Genomic DNA, 14883 nt, shown 5'->3' with positions numbered 1-14883 from the left:
CATGTCTTGATTCTACTTCAAGATTTTGGGGTATGAGTTGTAAACATCTAATAAGATTGGGGCACTTTAAAAAAAGAAGCACACAATCTCTTCTAGACAGAGATGAAACTATTGAATTTTCAGCAGGACAGTCCTGAGTTGTCATACTCTTGTACCTTTTTAATAGTTATTCTGTTGTGTTTGCCTAGTATTATATCCTTGGTGTTTACTATATTTTTCAATAACTTAATCTCAATGGGCATGCTTAGAGGGGTCTTGTGTAATTACATTTCTTTTAAATTTTTCTTAAAGGTTATGGATTAAAAAGTCATGTCAGAACTCATACAGGAGAAAAGCCATATCGGTGTTCAGAAGATAATTGTACTAAATCTTTCAAAACTTCAGGAGATCTACAAAAACATATCAGAACTCATACAGGTACTGGTGTGAAGAAATGTCATATCTAGGCCAGGAGTTCTTAATCTGCAGGAAGGGACTTGGGGAAGTAGTTTCTGGAAGCGTTTCAGGGAGTCAACGTCAAGGGCTTCTCTTAAACTCCCAAAACTCCATGCAATTTGCCATTCGTGCATGTGTGCTTCTTTCCAGGATGAGGGCCTGTAACGCTGTTAGATTCTCAAAAGGGTTCATGTTCCAAGAGATTAACAATGGCCCTAGACCACCAACCCTCTCAGTTTTCAGGAATTATCTGAGCAACAGTCTTATTTACCTAGGATTATACATCTACTTAGTAGCCCAACAGAGACCAGAACCTAAGGCACCCAATTACTTCTCAGTTTAGTACTGCTTCTTCTGCATTAAGCTGCTTCTAAAAAAAGTGTCTGAACCCCCTCACAGCCCCACAGAAAGAAAGGCTTGTTACTTCCTTGTGATCATCTCCCCTGTCCTTAAATTCCTTCTCTGCTTTTCCTAAAGGGTACTTTGTTCTTATCTTCCCTCCCCTCCCCTCCTTGTACTTGATTATTTGCAGATTGGTAATATAAAGGTAATTATTTGCTTTGGATCAGAGCTCGAAGAGTTCCAGAAACTGTTGATAAGAGATGCTATTATAAGCTGTTGACTAAGTAGTATAGCATAAGGTCCTTTACTTGGAGATTTTACTGCAGATGTTTTAAACATAGTGTTATCACTTTGTCCCCAAATACTTCTAAGTATTCTGAGATAGTTTAGCAGATTTTCATGGAGGATTCTTCCAGTCATTAAAGTTTAACTTTTAGTTCAAATATGATCCCAAATTGGCTTTACTTTACAGTGTTCAGGAACAAAGCTGTACGTCCCTGCTTCTATTTCATTCGTGCTCTTAGTTTTATCTGTTATATCAGAGGCAAGCGTCTCCAAGCTCCTGAGAATAGTAATATATTCAGCAAGTATTTTTGATTCATATTATGCGTTAGACACTAGATTTTAAAAGGACCAAAAATTCTTTTTCTTCAAGTATTATAGAATAAAGTAGGAGGTAAGCTTTTAGGGGATTCTAGGGTTGTTCTAACTTAATCCTTATTCCAGACTCTATTTTTCTTTTGTATTTCTTTATGATATGTATTTCTTTGTCTTCTTTTCTTAGCTCATTTTTTAATATGCCTTTCTGGGTAATTCCATTTTGGGAAGTCATGTAATCAGTGATGAGTTTTGAATACTATTCATATTTTCCTATGTAAATTTAAGTTTGGAGTAGATGATGCTGTTGACAGAAAAAAAGAGAAAAAAACTCAAAGGGAAGTTCAATACAAAAAGGCTAGAGTCTGAGCATGAATGATCCTAAGCAGAATTGAAGGATAAGACATTTCAATTTTCTGTGTATTTTTGCACCATTTAATGTATTTCCCTTTGTGTTTTCAGGAGAAAGGCCCTTTAAATGTCACTTTGAAGGCTGTGGTCGGTCTTTCACAACATCGAATATCAGAAAAGTGCATATTAGGACACACACAGGAGAAAGACCTTATTACTGCACAGAACCAGGATGTGGGAGGGCATTTGCCAGTGCAACCAATTATAAAAACCATGTGAGGATACACACAGGTAACAGTCTCTAGTTCTTGGTCTTCTGTCTTTCAAGGCTCAATTGAATTCCTGCCTCTCCTATAAACCATTTACAAGTAATCTCTTCCCTCCTTCCTGCCACTTGGCATGGTAGAAATGGATTATGCAACTTGAAAAAACTTCACCTTAGCTTTTTTTTTTTTTTTTTTGCGGTATGCGGGCCTCTCACTGTTGTGGCCTCTCCTGTTGCAGAGCACAGGCTCTGGACATGCAGGCTCAGCGGCCATGCCTCACGGGCCTAGCCGCTCCGCGGCATGTGGGATCTTCCTGGACCGGGGCACGAACCCGTGTCCCCTGCATTGGCAGGCGGACTCTCAACCACTGCGCCCCCAGGGAAGCCCCACCTTAGCATTTTTACATTTATTTATTCAACAATTATTGACCATCTGCTCTTTGTTCCCCTGCCAGGCACCAGAAATACAGAGACAGACAAGATATTTTCCAGGACAGTTGATTTAGGGAGGCATAGTAGACATAATTATTGCAGAGTGTCTATGGATATATATATATATATTTTTTTTTTTGGATATATATTTTTTAACAGCTTTATTGAGATATAATTCACGAACTGTACAATTCATCCATTTAAAGTGTATGATTCAGTGTTTTTTATTATATTCACAGGGTTGTACAACCATCACCAAAATCCAATTTTAGAACATTTTCATCTCACCTGAAAGAAACTCCATACTTGTTAGCAGTCTTCTCCTACCCTACCCCCCAGCCATAAGCAATTATGGATTTTCCCATTCTGAATATTTCATATAGATGTACAGTATATGGTGTTTATTGTCTGGTTTCTTTCCCTTAGCATAATAGTACTGAGGTTCAGCCATGTCATATCAATAGTTCTTTCCTTTTTAATTACTGACTAGTATTCCTTTATATGAATGCATCAAATTTTATTTATCAATTTACCAGTTATTTTCACTTTTTGGCTATTATGAATAATGCTGCTGGAGTATTCATGTACAATTTTTTGTCTGGATGTGTGGTGTTTTTATTTTGGCTGTACCACACAGCTCTTGGGATCTTAGTTCCCTTGCCAGGGATTGAACCTGGGCCCTTGGCAGTGAGAATGCAGAGTCCTAACCACTGGACCACCAGGGAATTCCCTTTTTTTCTTTTTTTTTTTGGATATATGTTTTTATTCCTCTTGGGTATACACCTAGGAGTGGAGTTATTGGATCTTACGATAACTTTGTTTAACATTTTGAGGAACTGCCAAGTTGTTTTCCAAAGTGGCTGCAACATTTTACATTCTCACCAGCAATGTATGAGGGTTCCAATTTCTCCACATCCTAGCAAACAGTTGTTGTTATCTCTCTTTTTGATTATAGCCATCATAGTGTGTGTGAAGTGGTATCTACCTCATTGTGCTTTTGATTTGTATTTTCCTAGTTTGCTAATGATGTTGAGCATCTTTTTATGTGATTATTGGCCATTTGTATGTATTTTGGGGGGAAATGTCTGTTCAGATTCTTAGCCCATTTTTTAAATTGGGTTGTCTTTTTTTTTGTTGGGTTATAAGAATTCTTTATTATATTCTGCATACAAGTCCCTTGTTAGGTATGTGATTTACAGACATTTTTTCCTGTTTTTGTGGGTTTTTTGTTTTCGTTTTTTTTTCAATTTCTTGATGGTGTCATTTGCAGCTCAAAAGTTTTTAATTTTTTTTTTTTTGGCCACGCTTCATGGTTTGCAGGATTCCTCGTTCCCCAACCAGGGATCATACCCGGCCCCCTGCAGTGAAAGCGCCGAGTCCTAACCACTGGACTGCTGGGGAATTACCCAAAACTTTTTAATTTTTTTTTAATTGGAGTATAATTGTTTTACAATGTTGTGTTAGTTTCTGCTGTACAATGAAGTGAATCAGCTATATGTATACCTATATCCCCTCCCTCTTGGACCTCCCTCCCACCCTCCCTCATCCCACCCATCTAGGTCGCCACAGAGCACCGAGCTGAGCTTCCTGTCCTTTATAGCATGTTCCTGCTAGCTATCTGTTTTACGCATGGTAGTGTATATATATCAATCCTAGTCTCCCAGTTTGTCCCACCCTCCTCTTAAAACGTTTTAATTTCAATTCTCCACTTTGTGGTTGTATTTTTTTTATTTGAAGTATGGTTGATTTATAATATTGTGTTAGTTTCAGATGGTTGTTTTTTTTGTTTTTTTTTGCGGTACGCGGGCCTCTCACTCTTGTGGCTTCTCCCATTGCGGAGCACAGGCTCCGGATGCGCAGGCTCAGTGGCCATGGCTCACGGGCCTAGCCGCTCCGCGGCATGTGGGATCTTCCCAGACCAGGGCACGAACCCGTGTCCCCTGCATCGGCAGGCGAACTCTCAACCACTGCACCACCAGGGAAGCCCAGATGGTTGTATTTTTGATGTGAGTGGAAAGGTGAATGAGAGGGAGATTTTTAATATATTGTTTTTATTACTGATATTAAGAGTAAACTTGTGATAATTCAAAATGAAAAGACATTTTTGAAGAATGGAACTTTAGTTGCATAAGTTAGTCTGCATTCTGCAGACCCCTGGATATCTCTGGAAATGTTTTCAGGCATTTACAACAATCCCTTTCCTTTGAAACTGGTACATTAACAAGTTTTGAATACTGCTATGGACAGAGGGGAAGCCTTAAGAGGATTTAAAGAAAATTTGTTTTTTTAGGAAAAAAATCACTCTGTCAATACCATAGAAAGAAGTTAAAGGGAGATGAGACCATAAGCAAGGAGACTGATTAAGAGCCGTTCGAATATTTGAAGTGAGTGAGATGGAGAAGGATAAAAATGAAAGACATTGAAGAGGTATCAGCAAAGGACCTGGTGACCAAGTTAGTCATGAGGAAGGATGTGGAGAAGAGAAAATCCTATTGCACTGTTGGTGGGAATGTAAATTGGTACAGCCACTATGGAAAACAGTATGGAGGTTCCTCAAAAAATTAAAAATAGAACTACCATATGATCCAGCAATTACACTTCTGGGTGTTTTAATGAAGAAAACAAAAACACTAATTCAAAAAGATATATACACCCTTGTGTTCATTGCAGCATTATTTACAGTAGCCGAGATATGGAAGCAACCTAAGTATCCATTGATAGATGAATGGATAAAGATGTGATACACATAGGGACTTCCCTGGTGGTCCAGTGGCTAAGACTCCATGCTCCCAATGCAGGGGGCCCGGGTTCAATCCCTGGTCAGGGAACTAGATCCCACATGCCTCAACTAAGAGTTTGCATGCCGCAATTAAAGATCCTGCATGCCACAACTAAAAGATTGTGCATGCTGCAACTAAAGATCCCACATGCTGCAACTAAAAGATCCCGCATGCCACAACTAAGACCCAGTGCAGCCAAATAAATAAATATTAAAAAAAAAAAGATGTGATACACATACAATGGAATATTAGCCATAAAAAAGAATGAAATCTTGCCATTTGTGACAACATGGATACCTAGAGGATATTAAGCTAAGTGAAATAAGTCAGACAGAGAAAGACAAATACCATATAATTTCACTTATGTGGAGCTTAAAAATAAAACAGACAAACATAAAACAAAAACAGACACATGGATAGAGAAAACAAACCTGGTAGTTGCCAGAGGGGAGGGGCTTGGGGGATGAGTGAAATAGGCGTGGGAGATTAAGAGGTACAAGCTTCCAGGTATAAAATAAATGAGTCATGGGATATACAGCATAGGGAATATAATCAATAATATTGTAATAACTTGGTACGTTGATAAATGGTAACTAGACTTATTGTGGTGATCATTTTGTAATGTATAAAAATATTGAATCAGTATGCTATATACACCTGAAACTAATATTGTAAGTCAATTATACTTCAATTTAAAAAAGTATAATTTCAAGACAAAATCACAAAACCCCCCTCCCACCAAAAATACAAATTCATTTCCATCTTGACTGTGGTTTGGTGCCACCTAGTGGCAGTTTCTCCTCCAGCCTAAATATGAATAGGACTGGTTCTCTGAGTTGGAATTGCCTGACATTTCCCTGCCTGGCCTTGCCCTTGTCATATCTCCCCCACAACCATTCCCCAAGATAAGAACTTTAACCTGCCCTGCTTTGAGAATGCAGGCTGGGCAAAGGACGGAAGCAATCTCAATTACTAATGTCTAAGACATATATTACAGATTACATTAGTGATTTTATATTTGTGGTTGGTTTTACTGGTTCAGAACCATGGAAAAAGATGGAGTTAACCCAAGAAAGGTGTAAAATGAGAACAAACTGGGATATGCATATGTATACACACATAAACACATTTTAGAGAGTATATGAGTTCACACTAGTACATCCAATTCCAGCTCATCTTACAGAGCTCTTTTCTTCCCTCATTCCGTATTTGTATGTCCCTTCTTCCATAGTAAGTGCTCTAGCTTCCAACAACATTGACACATTTATTCATTGCTTAATCCTTTATTACACCTAAAATAGTTTCAGAGTTGTTTTGCCCATAGCACTACAATAAACAAGCCTACCAAGAAGAACTGAAGATTTGTTTGCAGTTTTCCCCACTCCAGCCTAGTCCAAGACTGAGAGCATTAGTCAAATACTGTGTATATGAGTTACTTTAATTAGTTTATTCTCCCCCTGCTACCCCCCACCCTGGCCCTGGCCCCCATACCCCTTCTAAGTGGTTACAAGTATTCATTTAAACTAAGGTTAGGGGGACTTCGCTGGTGGCGCAGTGGTTAAGAATCTGCCTGCCAATGCAGGGGACACAGGTTTCAACCCTGGTCCTGGAAGATGCCACATGCCACAGAGCAACTAAGCCCGTGCGCCACAACTACTGAGCCTGGGATCTAGAGCCCGTGCTGCGCAGCAAGAGAAGCCACCGCAATGAGAAGCCCACACACCACAACGAAGAGTAGCCCCCACTCACTGCAGCTAGAGAAAGCCCAAGCACGCAACGAAGACCCAATGCAGCCAAAAATAAATAAATTTATAAAAGAAAAAAAAACTACAGTTAGGTTAATTTGTTCCAGTTTGCTCTCAGTGTTAGATTCCCCCCACTACATATTAACAGTGTCTAGATATTTTATGATATTAAATAATTATTGTTAATTTTGTTATTTAAGAACATCCATCTTTTATACAATCTGAAATTTATAGATGAGATAGAATGCTATCTGGAGCTGTTTTAGAATAATCCAGGGTGGGAATAGGGGGCAGAAATGTGAATAAATGAAACTATATTGGCCATAAATTGATAGTTGAAGCTAGATGATTGGTACATGGGGGTTTATTGCACTGTTTCTCTATACTTTTGTGTATGTTTGAAATTTTCTATAATGAAAAGTTCTAAAAATATATGTACTGCCTACATTGTTCTCAGACTGTTTCATGGAAAAAGAATTACTTTGTATTGAGTTGTTTTTAGTGAATATTTAATAGCTTTTGATTGGATGCAAGAAGTCGACTGAAGTTAATATAAAATGTGTGTCCTTTTAGATTTACTGAAGTGTCCAAACTATGTCTCATAGACTTTTTAGAAAATCTTTGTTTATTATCCTTATAAAACCCTTAGGGTGGGATTTCCCTGGTGGCACAGTGGTTAAGACCCTGCGCTCCCAGTGCAGGGGGCCTGGTTTCAATCCCTGGTCAGGGAACTAGATCCCACATGCATGCCACAACTAAGAGTTCACATGCCACAGCTAAGGAGCCTGCCTGCCGCAACTAAGGAGCCCTTCTGCCGCAACTAAGGAGCCCATGTGCCACAACTAAGACCCGGTGTAAATAAATAAATATATATATATTTGGGGACTTCCCTGGTAGTGCAGTGGATAAGACTGCGCTCCCAATGCAGGGGGCCTGGGTTCAATCCCTGGTCAGGGAACTAGGTCCCACATGCATGCTGCAGCTAAAAGTTCGCATGCCACACAACTAAGGAGCCCACCTGCTGCAACTAAGGAGCCTTGGAGCCCCAACTAAGGAACCCGCCTTCCACAACTAAGACTTGGCGCAACCAAATAAATAAATAAAAATTTTTAGAAAATAAATAAATATATTTTAAAAAACCCTTAGGGTAAGCTACATTAGTTATACTAATAATTGCATTTATTATTGCCATTATTAGTAAAGTATCACTAATGATATCTAGATTATCTAGTTACAGGTAACAATAACAGTTTCACCAAATCTTAGAGTTAACTGGGCAATAAACATCTCCATCCTTATTTTTCAAATCCCTTGTAATTAAGGGGAAAGTAGTATTCAGGCATGGGATGAGACTCAGGGTGCAGACCACCTTTTGATCCAAGATGAAACCATAGTTAAGGAGTCTTTTCTTGTTCACTGCCTCCTAGCAGGATAGAAAGGGATTTGACAGCTATTTATTTTTGCCACTAGAGGTTCCCTCTCTCTGCCCCCTCCCCCACCCCCCTCCCCCCTCCCCCCACCAGAAGGTATGGAATGATTATGCCTTCGTAGGTAAAAGTTGATTTTTTTGTATGTGTGTGCTGTTCTTAGGGGAAAAGCCATATGTTTGTACAGTCCCTGGGTGTGACAAAAGGTTCACAGAATATTCCAGTTTGTACAAACATCATGTTGTTCACACTCACTCCAAACCGTACAACTGTAACCACTGTGGGAAGACATACAAGCAGATCTCCACGCTGGCCATGCACAAACGGACAGCTCACAATGACACTGAGCCCATCGAGGAGGAGCAGGAAGCCTTCTTTGAGCCTCCCCCAGGTAAGGGTTTTTTCCAGTATGTCTATGTCTGTGTTTGAAAATCAACAGTTATGAACGTAATTTATGACTTAAAGCATTTTCTCAAATCATAAAGTTTTTCAAACAGTCACACAAACATATCATTTACAGCTGTGATAATTGCTATCAAAGAAAGGCGCTTAATGCTCTGGGATATAAGAGGGGAAGTTAGTCTAGTCTCGTAGGTCAGAGAAGGCTCCCCTGAGGAAGTGATTTTTGGAGAGATCTACAGGGTGAATAAGGGTTAACTTGGTGTAGAGTCAGGGATGTGGGGGGGTTGGGGGGGTGGTAAACAGGGAGCAAAGGCAAGAGAACGATCCAAATAGAGGGATTGGCACAAGCGAAAAGCCCTGAGGTGGGAGAGAGCAAAGTAAATCGGAGAGACTGAAAGAAGCCTGGCCAGCATGGCACTTCTGCTTGGGAAGGTGGTATGAAATGAGACTGCACAGCAAAGCAGGGGCAGCCTAGACTATTTGGGTGTATTAAGATGTTGGTCTTAATCGTAAGAGCGGTGAAGCACTCCCAGATAACTCTTAGTTGATTCATGTGCTATTCAGTAGTGTTGTTGTAGACAAAAACACTCATTTCAATAAGGATAAACTCTTGGAAAAAATATTTTAGAGAATTAGATTCTATGATTTCAGTTAAATAAATCAGCATAGTTAAATAGGTAAAATGAAGTAGGTTTTTCTAAAACAAACAAATAAAAAGAAACATATGTTGTCCTGTTTCATTGAGTACCTCCTAAATGGAGTAAATTTGAAAACTAAAACATCTCTACCCATTCTTAACAACTAGGATTGAAGTGTTGAAAAACATTTAGGTAGGAAAAAAATGGTTGGAGAATAAGGAAAAGAACAGATCATTCACTGTCTACTCAGATAATTCCCTGGAGTTCTAATTTGTCTTTTCAGATGTCAGTCATGTGATAGTAAGAAAATAACAATTCCTTCACTCTTCTATTTTTTAGTTTTTTTATTTTTGGCCATGCCACATGGCTTGTGGGATCTTAGTTTCCTGACCAGGGATTGAACCCGGGTCCCTGTTAGTGAAAGTGCCTAACCACTGGACCACCAGGGAATTCCCCCAAATTCCTTCACTCTTGAATGCTATGCTGTTTTCTAGCCAAAGCAGTGTAAGTGTGCATTGTTAGATATCACAACAGCTGCTAAATCGTTGCAATTAGAAAGCAGACTTTCATGATGTCAAACTTAGGTTTAAGACTGTTCCTCTTTTAAGCTTCCTCAGTCTCTTCCTTAAATGTTGATATTTCAGATTGTCAGAATTTCTTGTGTTCTAGAAGATAATCTATAATAATATACATTTTGTTAAAAAGTAAAGTAAGATTGTTTTTCCAAGAATAAGGATGGGTTTATGTTCCTTTTCTCCCATATGGTCCCCTAGGTTTTGAACCCATTGGAATAATGGTATAATAATAAATATAATAAATAGCCATGGAACAGAACAAAAAGAAATGAAGTAATGAGTGTCATAGAGATTACACCATGATGACTATAGCTGTATGAGTGTAGGCATCAACCATAACTTTGAGAAGTACTCATAAATTAGCATATAAGGTCCTTCTTTGAAGGAAAAAAAAATATTTACCCTTTTTCTGGCATCATGAGAGGTGGAAAGCAATAGAAGAGAGGGATCGATAATCTTCCTGGTTGCCAAGTATGGCAGTAATTGACTATTGCTGTTTACTTGCTGGTTCTTTGTGAAATAAAGAAGTGGAGGGGGGCTCCTGTTCTGTTACTTACTAAATGGTTAACCTTAACCCAGATAATATACCATTACGTTGTCTTTACACAATGATGTCACTGTGTACTGATGACTTATAATCAGTCACTTGTGTTAAAAGAGTAAGTAACTTAGTGTTAGTACGTTGTGTTTACATACCATTCTGGTTTTGTGGTTAATGTTTATGAAGGTTGTCTTATCATTTTTAGCAGCTTCTTAAGTGACTGCAAGGACTTAGTGCATACTTGCCATGTTGGAAGGGTTATTTGCCAGTTAGTCTCCCTGTACAGTTCCCCCACTCCCTGCCCCAGCACACATGCATGGTATCACATAATTACTCCAAATAAGAGAATAAGCAAGGTCTCTCAAAATTAAAACAGTTACACTTTATGTGGAAAAGTTTGGTTTGGTCTGCTTTGATTTGGTTTAGCTTTGCAAAAGAGGAGGTGGAGAGATTGGCAGGAGGTGCTGGAAGCCATTTTCATGGTTTAGAATTTAGGGACTTCCCTGGTGGTCCAGTGGTTAAGACTGCACTTCCAATGCAAGGGCCTCGGGTTCAATCCCTAGTCAGGGAACTAAGATGCCACATGGCCAAAGAAAAAAACCATGATGTAGAATTTAATACACATGCCATTTAACTTTTGTCAGTTTTCTCTGTAATATTTAAAATCTCCTCTGTTTTCTAAACAGCTTGGTTGTTTGATCAAATAAATAATTCATTTGTTTTAAACAGGTCAAAGTGAAGATGTTCTTAAAGGGTCCCAGATCACGTATGTTACAGGTGTAGAAGGGGACGATGTTGTGTCTACACAAGTAGCCACAGTAACCCAGTCTGGGTTGAGTCAACAGGTTACACTCATATCCCAGGACGGGACTCAGCATGTAAGTACCCACCAAAAGTCAAACAAGTTAAATAATATTTCTCTGAGCCTGGGCTTGAAAGGCAGGTTGGGTCCCAATTGAGGAAAGCCTTGAATTGGGGCACAGAGTTTGGAGTTTAGCTTGTAGGCAGTGCTGGATCTCCTGGAGGCTTTCTAGTAGCCTGTTGAAAGCGACTACCTGCAGGGAGATTAGTAAAGAGAGAAGGTTTGTGACTCTGTAGAATTCAAATGGTGTTATGGGTATTGTTCAAATGTGAGGTGGTGAAGGTCAGAACCACAGTGAAATTGAGGGCTTAAAAAGTAATAGATCAATATGAAACCCAATTCAGAGAAGGGATAGGATTGAGAAGTCGGCAGAGGTTTGGCTGAGGTGACGAGGACATCATTAAAAGATCCTGGCAAGTCAGTGATGGGCACATCTGTAAAATTTCCAGAGTGTGACTCTCTCCCTACCTGGAATCATGGGAGTTCACTTAACTAGCTTCACAGAATTAATAGAAGAGGTATCTTGATTTCCCCAGGAAAAGCAATATAATGGCTGTTGTTCAATAGTCAAACTTGTCATTGTTTTCTAGATGCCACTAGCATAAAATAATTGACTTGATTTCATTTTTAAGCTCTAGCTAAGGTTGTCTTAATAACTGGTGGAAATAGACATATGGGGTTCTTTATCCTTCTATATCTACCTCTTCCATGGAGAACTCTCTTCTTACCTGTCTCTCTCGGACCTTTACCTCCCATGATTAATTTGCCCTTTGTGTTGATAACTGTTAATGTGCTGATGTTAGCTAGAAGGCAGAACGTATTCAGGATAGGAAAATAAAAAGCACTTGTACCATCCCATTCATTCCTCTTCCCCTTACTTTTGACATCACTAATTCTACACAACACTCTTTGTCTACTGATTGGCATATAAGATTTAACATATTTACTAACACAATTTTAATTCAGCGTCAACCCTAAGCCTTTTTTAAAAATTAGGTCATCACAGATAGGCTCTGTGGATGTCATTTGATCTAACCTCCTTCCCTTCCTATACTGGAGAAATTCCCTCTACAGCAGCCCCCATATAGATGAGGCAGTTTCTCTCTGAAGAGATAGTCTGTTCCATTGCTGGATAATTTGAGGGTTTATCAGACTGGAACTTACCACTGTGTCATCCACTCATGGCTTTTCTCTGACCATATAGAATGAGTCTAATCCCTCTTCATATGTTTTAAAGCAGCTATTTTCCCCATCCCAAAGTTGTATTTTCTCTAGATATAACCTTCCCATTTCCTTTAGGGATTTCTATTCCATTCCTTTGGTCAATTAAAAAACAAACATTTATTGAACCCAATGACAGATATTTTGGTAAAGTTAGTGTGGGGAGTACTGGAAGGGGGGGTATCGTAGTCTAGTAGGAGAGGGATGTTCCTAAAATGAAAAATAATTTCTCGTAATGATGGGTATGTAATCGACAGGTATGTAAAGTGTTGTGGCAACCTGGAGGAAGGGGTAAATGATGCTTCCTGAAGGAATCTTGGAGGCCCTTGTAGAGAATGGCCATTCAGCTGGATCTTGAAGAATTTTTATGAGTTAGCCAGGCAGAGAGTGAAGGAAAGGGCAAAGTCACAAAAATATAACAGAATATGACATTCCCGGGGATGCAAATGATCTGTTGTGGCTGGAGTGCCAGATTTGTGTGCTGGTTTGGAAGTAGTGAAAGATGAGTCTGGAGAAGCTGTTTAAGGCCAGATGATGAAAGGTCATGAGTGCCATGTAAGAAGTCTGAACTGTAGTGATGGGGAGTCACTGGGGATTTGAGCAGGGAGCATAATGAAATTTGTTTGTTTTTTAGAAAGGTGACAAGGTAGAGGATGATTAGGGACGGGTTAGACTAGATATTTGGAAAGACATTGTATTGCAGAAAATTAGATGAGAGAAAAATAGGGGTCTAAATTGGCAGTAGAGATGGAGAGGAGTAAATGCATTTAAGGAATATTCAGTTTTTCCAATAAAGATATTAAAAAAAAAAAGGAATATGCAGTTTTTCTGATGACCTCTTTCCATTGTAAAATGCTTATCTGCTTCCAGAGTAGACTTATACAAGGATTAGGCCTAGCCCTTAATAAAGACTGCCAGATAAAACAAGAAACATTGCCTGATTGTAAAATGCATTGTATTGCAGGTGAACATATCTCAAGCTGACATGCAGGCCATTGGCAATACCATCACAATGGTAACACAGGACGGAACGCCCATCACAGTACCTGCTCATGATGCAGTCATCTCCTCAGCAGGAACACACTCTGTTGCTATGGTTACCGCCGAGGGTACAGAAGGGCAGCAGGTAATTGCTTTTTTCTTTTATATCAGTCAATACGTATGTCAATATCAAAACCGTTACATAGATGTACAGTGTGATATAGTGGTTAAGCACACAAACCTCAGATTGAATCCCAGTTTTACAACTTCTTAGCTACATAACCCTCTGAGTCTCAGTTTTTCCTCATCTGTAAAATAGGAGTGATTATTGCATCTACCCCATGAGGTTAATAGAAGGATTAAGCAAGATAATGCATATAAAGTAGTCAGCCCAAGTATATATTAAGTGTTCATTAGTGGTTGCTCTTCCTATCATCATTATCATCATCAGAGGCTTAGAAAAAAATTCATGTGCAAAAGTTAATCTTTTGAATATGTAATATCTTCACATAATTCAAAAGTCAAAAAGTATATACAGATAGGCAGTGAAAAGTCTTCTTTCCACCCCTGCCCCCGTAGAGAGAATCCACTTTTATCAGTTTCTTGCATAATTTTCCCAACAACTCATTAAGCATATACAAACAAATACAAATAAATAGTCATCTTCCCCTCCTTCCCTTTTTATGATAGTAAATTCTATACTCGTCTTCACCTTTTTTTTTTTTAACCTTAATAATACATCTAGGAAATCTTTCTATTTCATTTTATAGAGAGTTTCCTCTTTTTTTTTTTTTTTTCCTGCCATGCAGCATGGCTTGAGGGATCTTAGTTATCATAGTTCTCCAACCAAGGATTGAACCCGGGCCCCGGCAGAGAAAGCACCGAGTCCTAACCACTGGACTACCAGGGAATTCCCTCCTCATTCTTTTTTTAAGCTATATCATATTCCACTATATTGGACATGCCATAATTTATTTAAAGTCTTTTGCTGTTTCAAACAACACATAACCTTGTGCACATGTGATTTTGCATGTGTGTGAGTACATCTGCTACTAGATAAATCCCTAGAGTGGAATTGCTGGGTGAAAAAACATATGCATTGGTAATTGTGATAGATATTCCCAGACTTCCTTTCTAGGGTTATACCCATCTACATTCCTAGCTGCAGCCTTTGAGAGTGCCTCCTCCCCTTCTGACAGTCAATATAGTGGTAAAACCTTTGGATTTTTGCCAATCTAATGTATCTCTTTGTAGTTTAATTTTTCATTTCTTTTAAAATAAATGATATT

At 38.9% G+C, this 14883-nt stretch overlaps 1 protein-coding gene across 7 annotated transcripts in view; it reads left to right on the top strand.

Moving 5' to 3' along the window:
* ZNF143 (zinc finger protein 143) overlaps positions 1-14883 on the top strand; it is a 54374-nt gene that overhangs the window by 28184 nt on the left and 11307 nt on the right. For all 7 annotated transcript variants that reach the window (XM_089915176.1, XM_022563180.2, XM_022563179.2 and 4 more), the window contains 5 exons: positions 292-417; positions 1837-2016; positions 8538-8765; positions 11260-11408; positions 13578-13739. In XM_089915176.1, the coding sequence (XP_089771302.1) occupies positions 292-417; positions 1837-2016; positions 8538-8765; positions 11260-11408; positions 13578-13739 (845 nt within the window). The remainder of the gene's footprint in view (positions 1-291; positions 418-1836; positions 2017-8537; positions 8766-11259; positions 11409-13577; positions 13740-14883) is intronic.

The sequence above is a fragment of the Delphinapterus leucas genome, chromosome 7 (assembly GCF_059928025.1).
Source record: "Delphinapterus leucas isolate spDelLeu-1000000601 "Yukka" chromosome 7, BTC_Dleu_Yukka2, whole genome shotgun sequence".
In the NCBI taxonomy this organism is placed as follows: Eukaryota; Metazoa; Chordata; class Mammalia; order Artiodactyla; family Monodontidae; genus Delphinapterus; species Delphinapterus leucas.
Note: the sequence above shows the minus strand (reverse complement) of the source record. Positions and strands in the feature narration are given on the sequence as shown.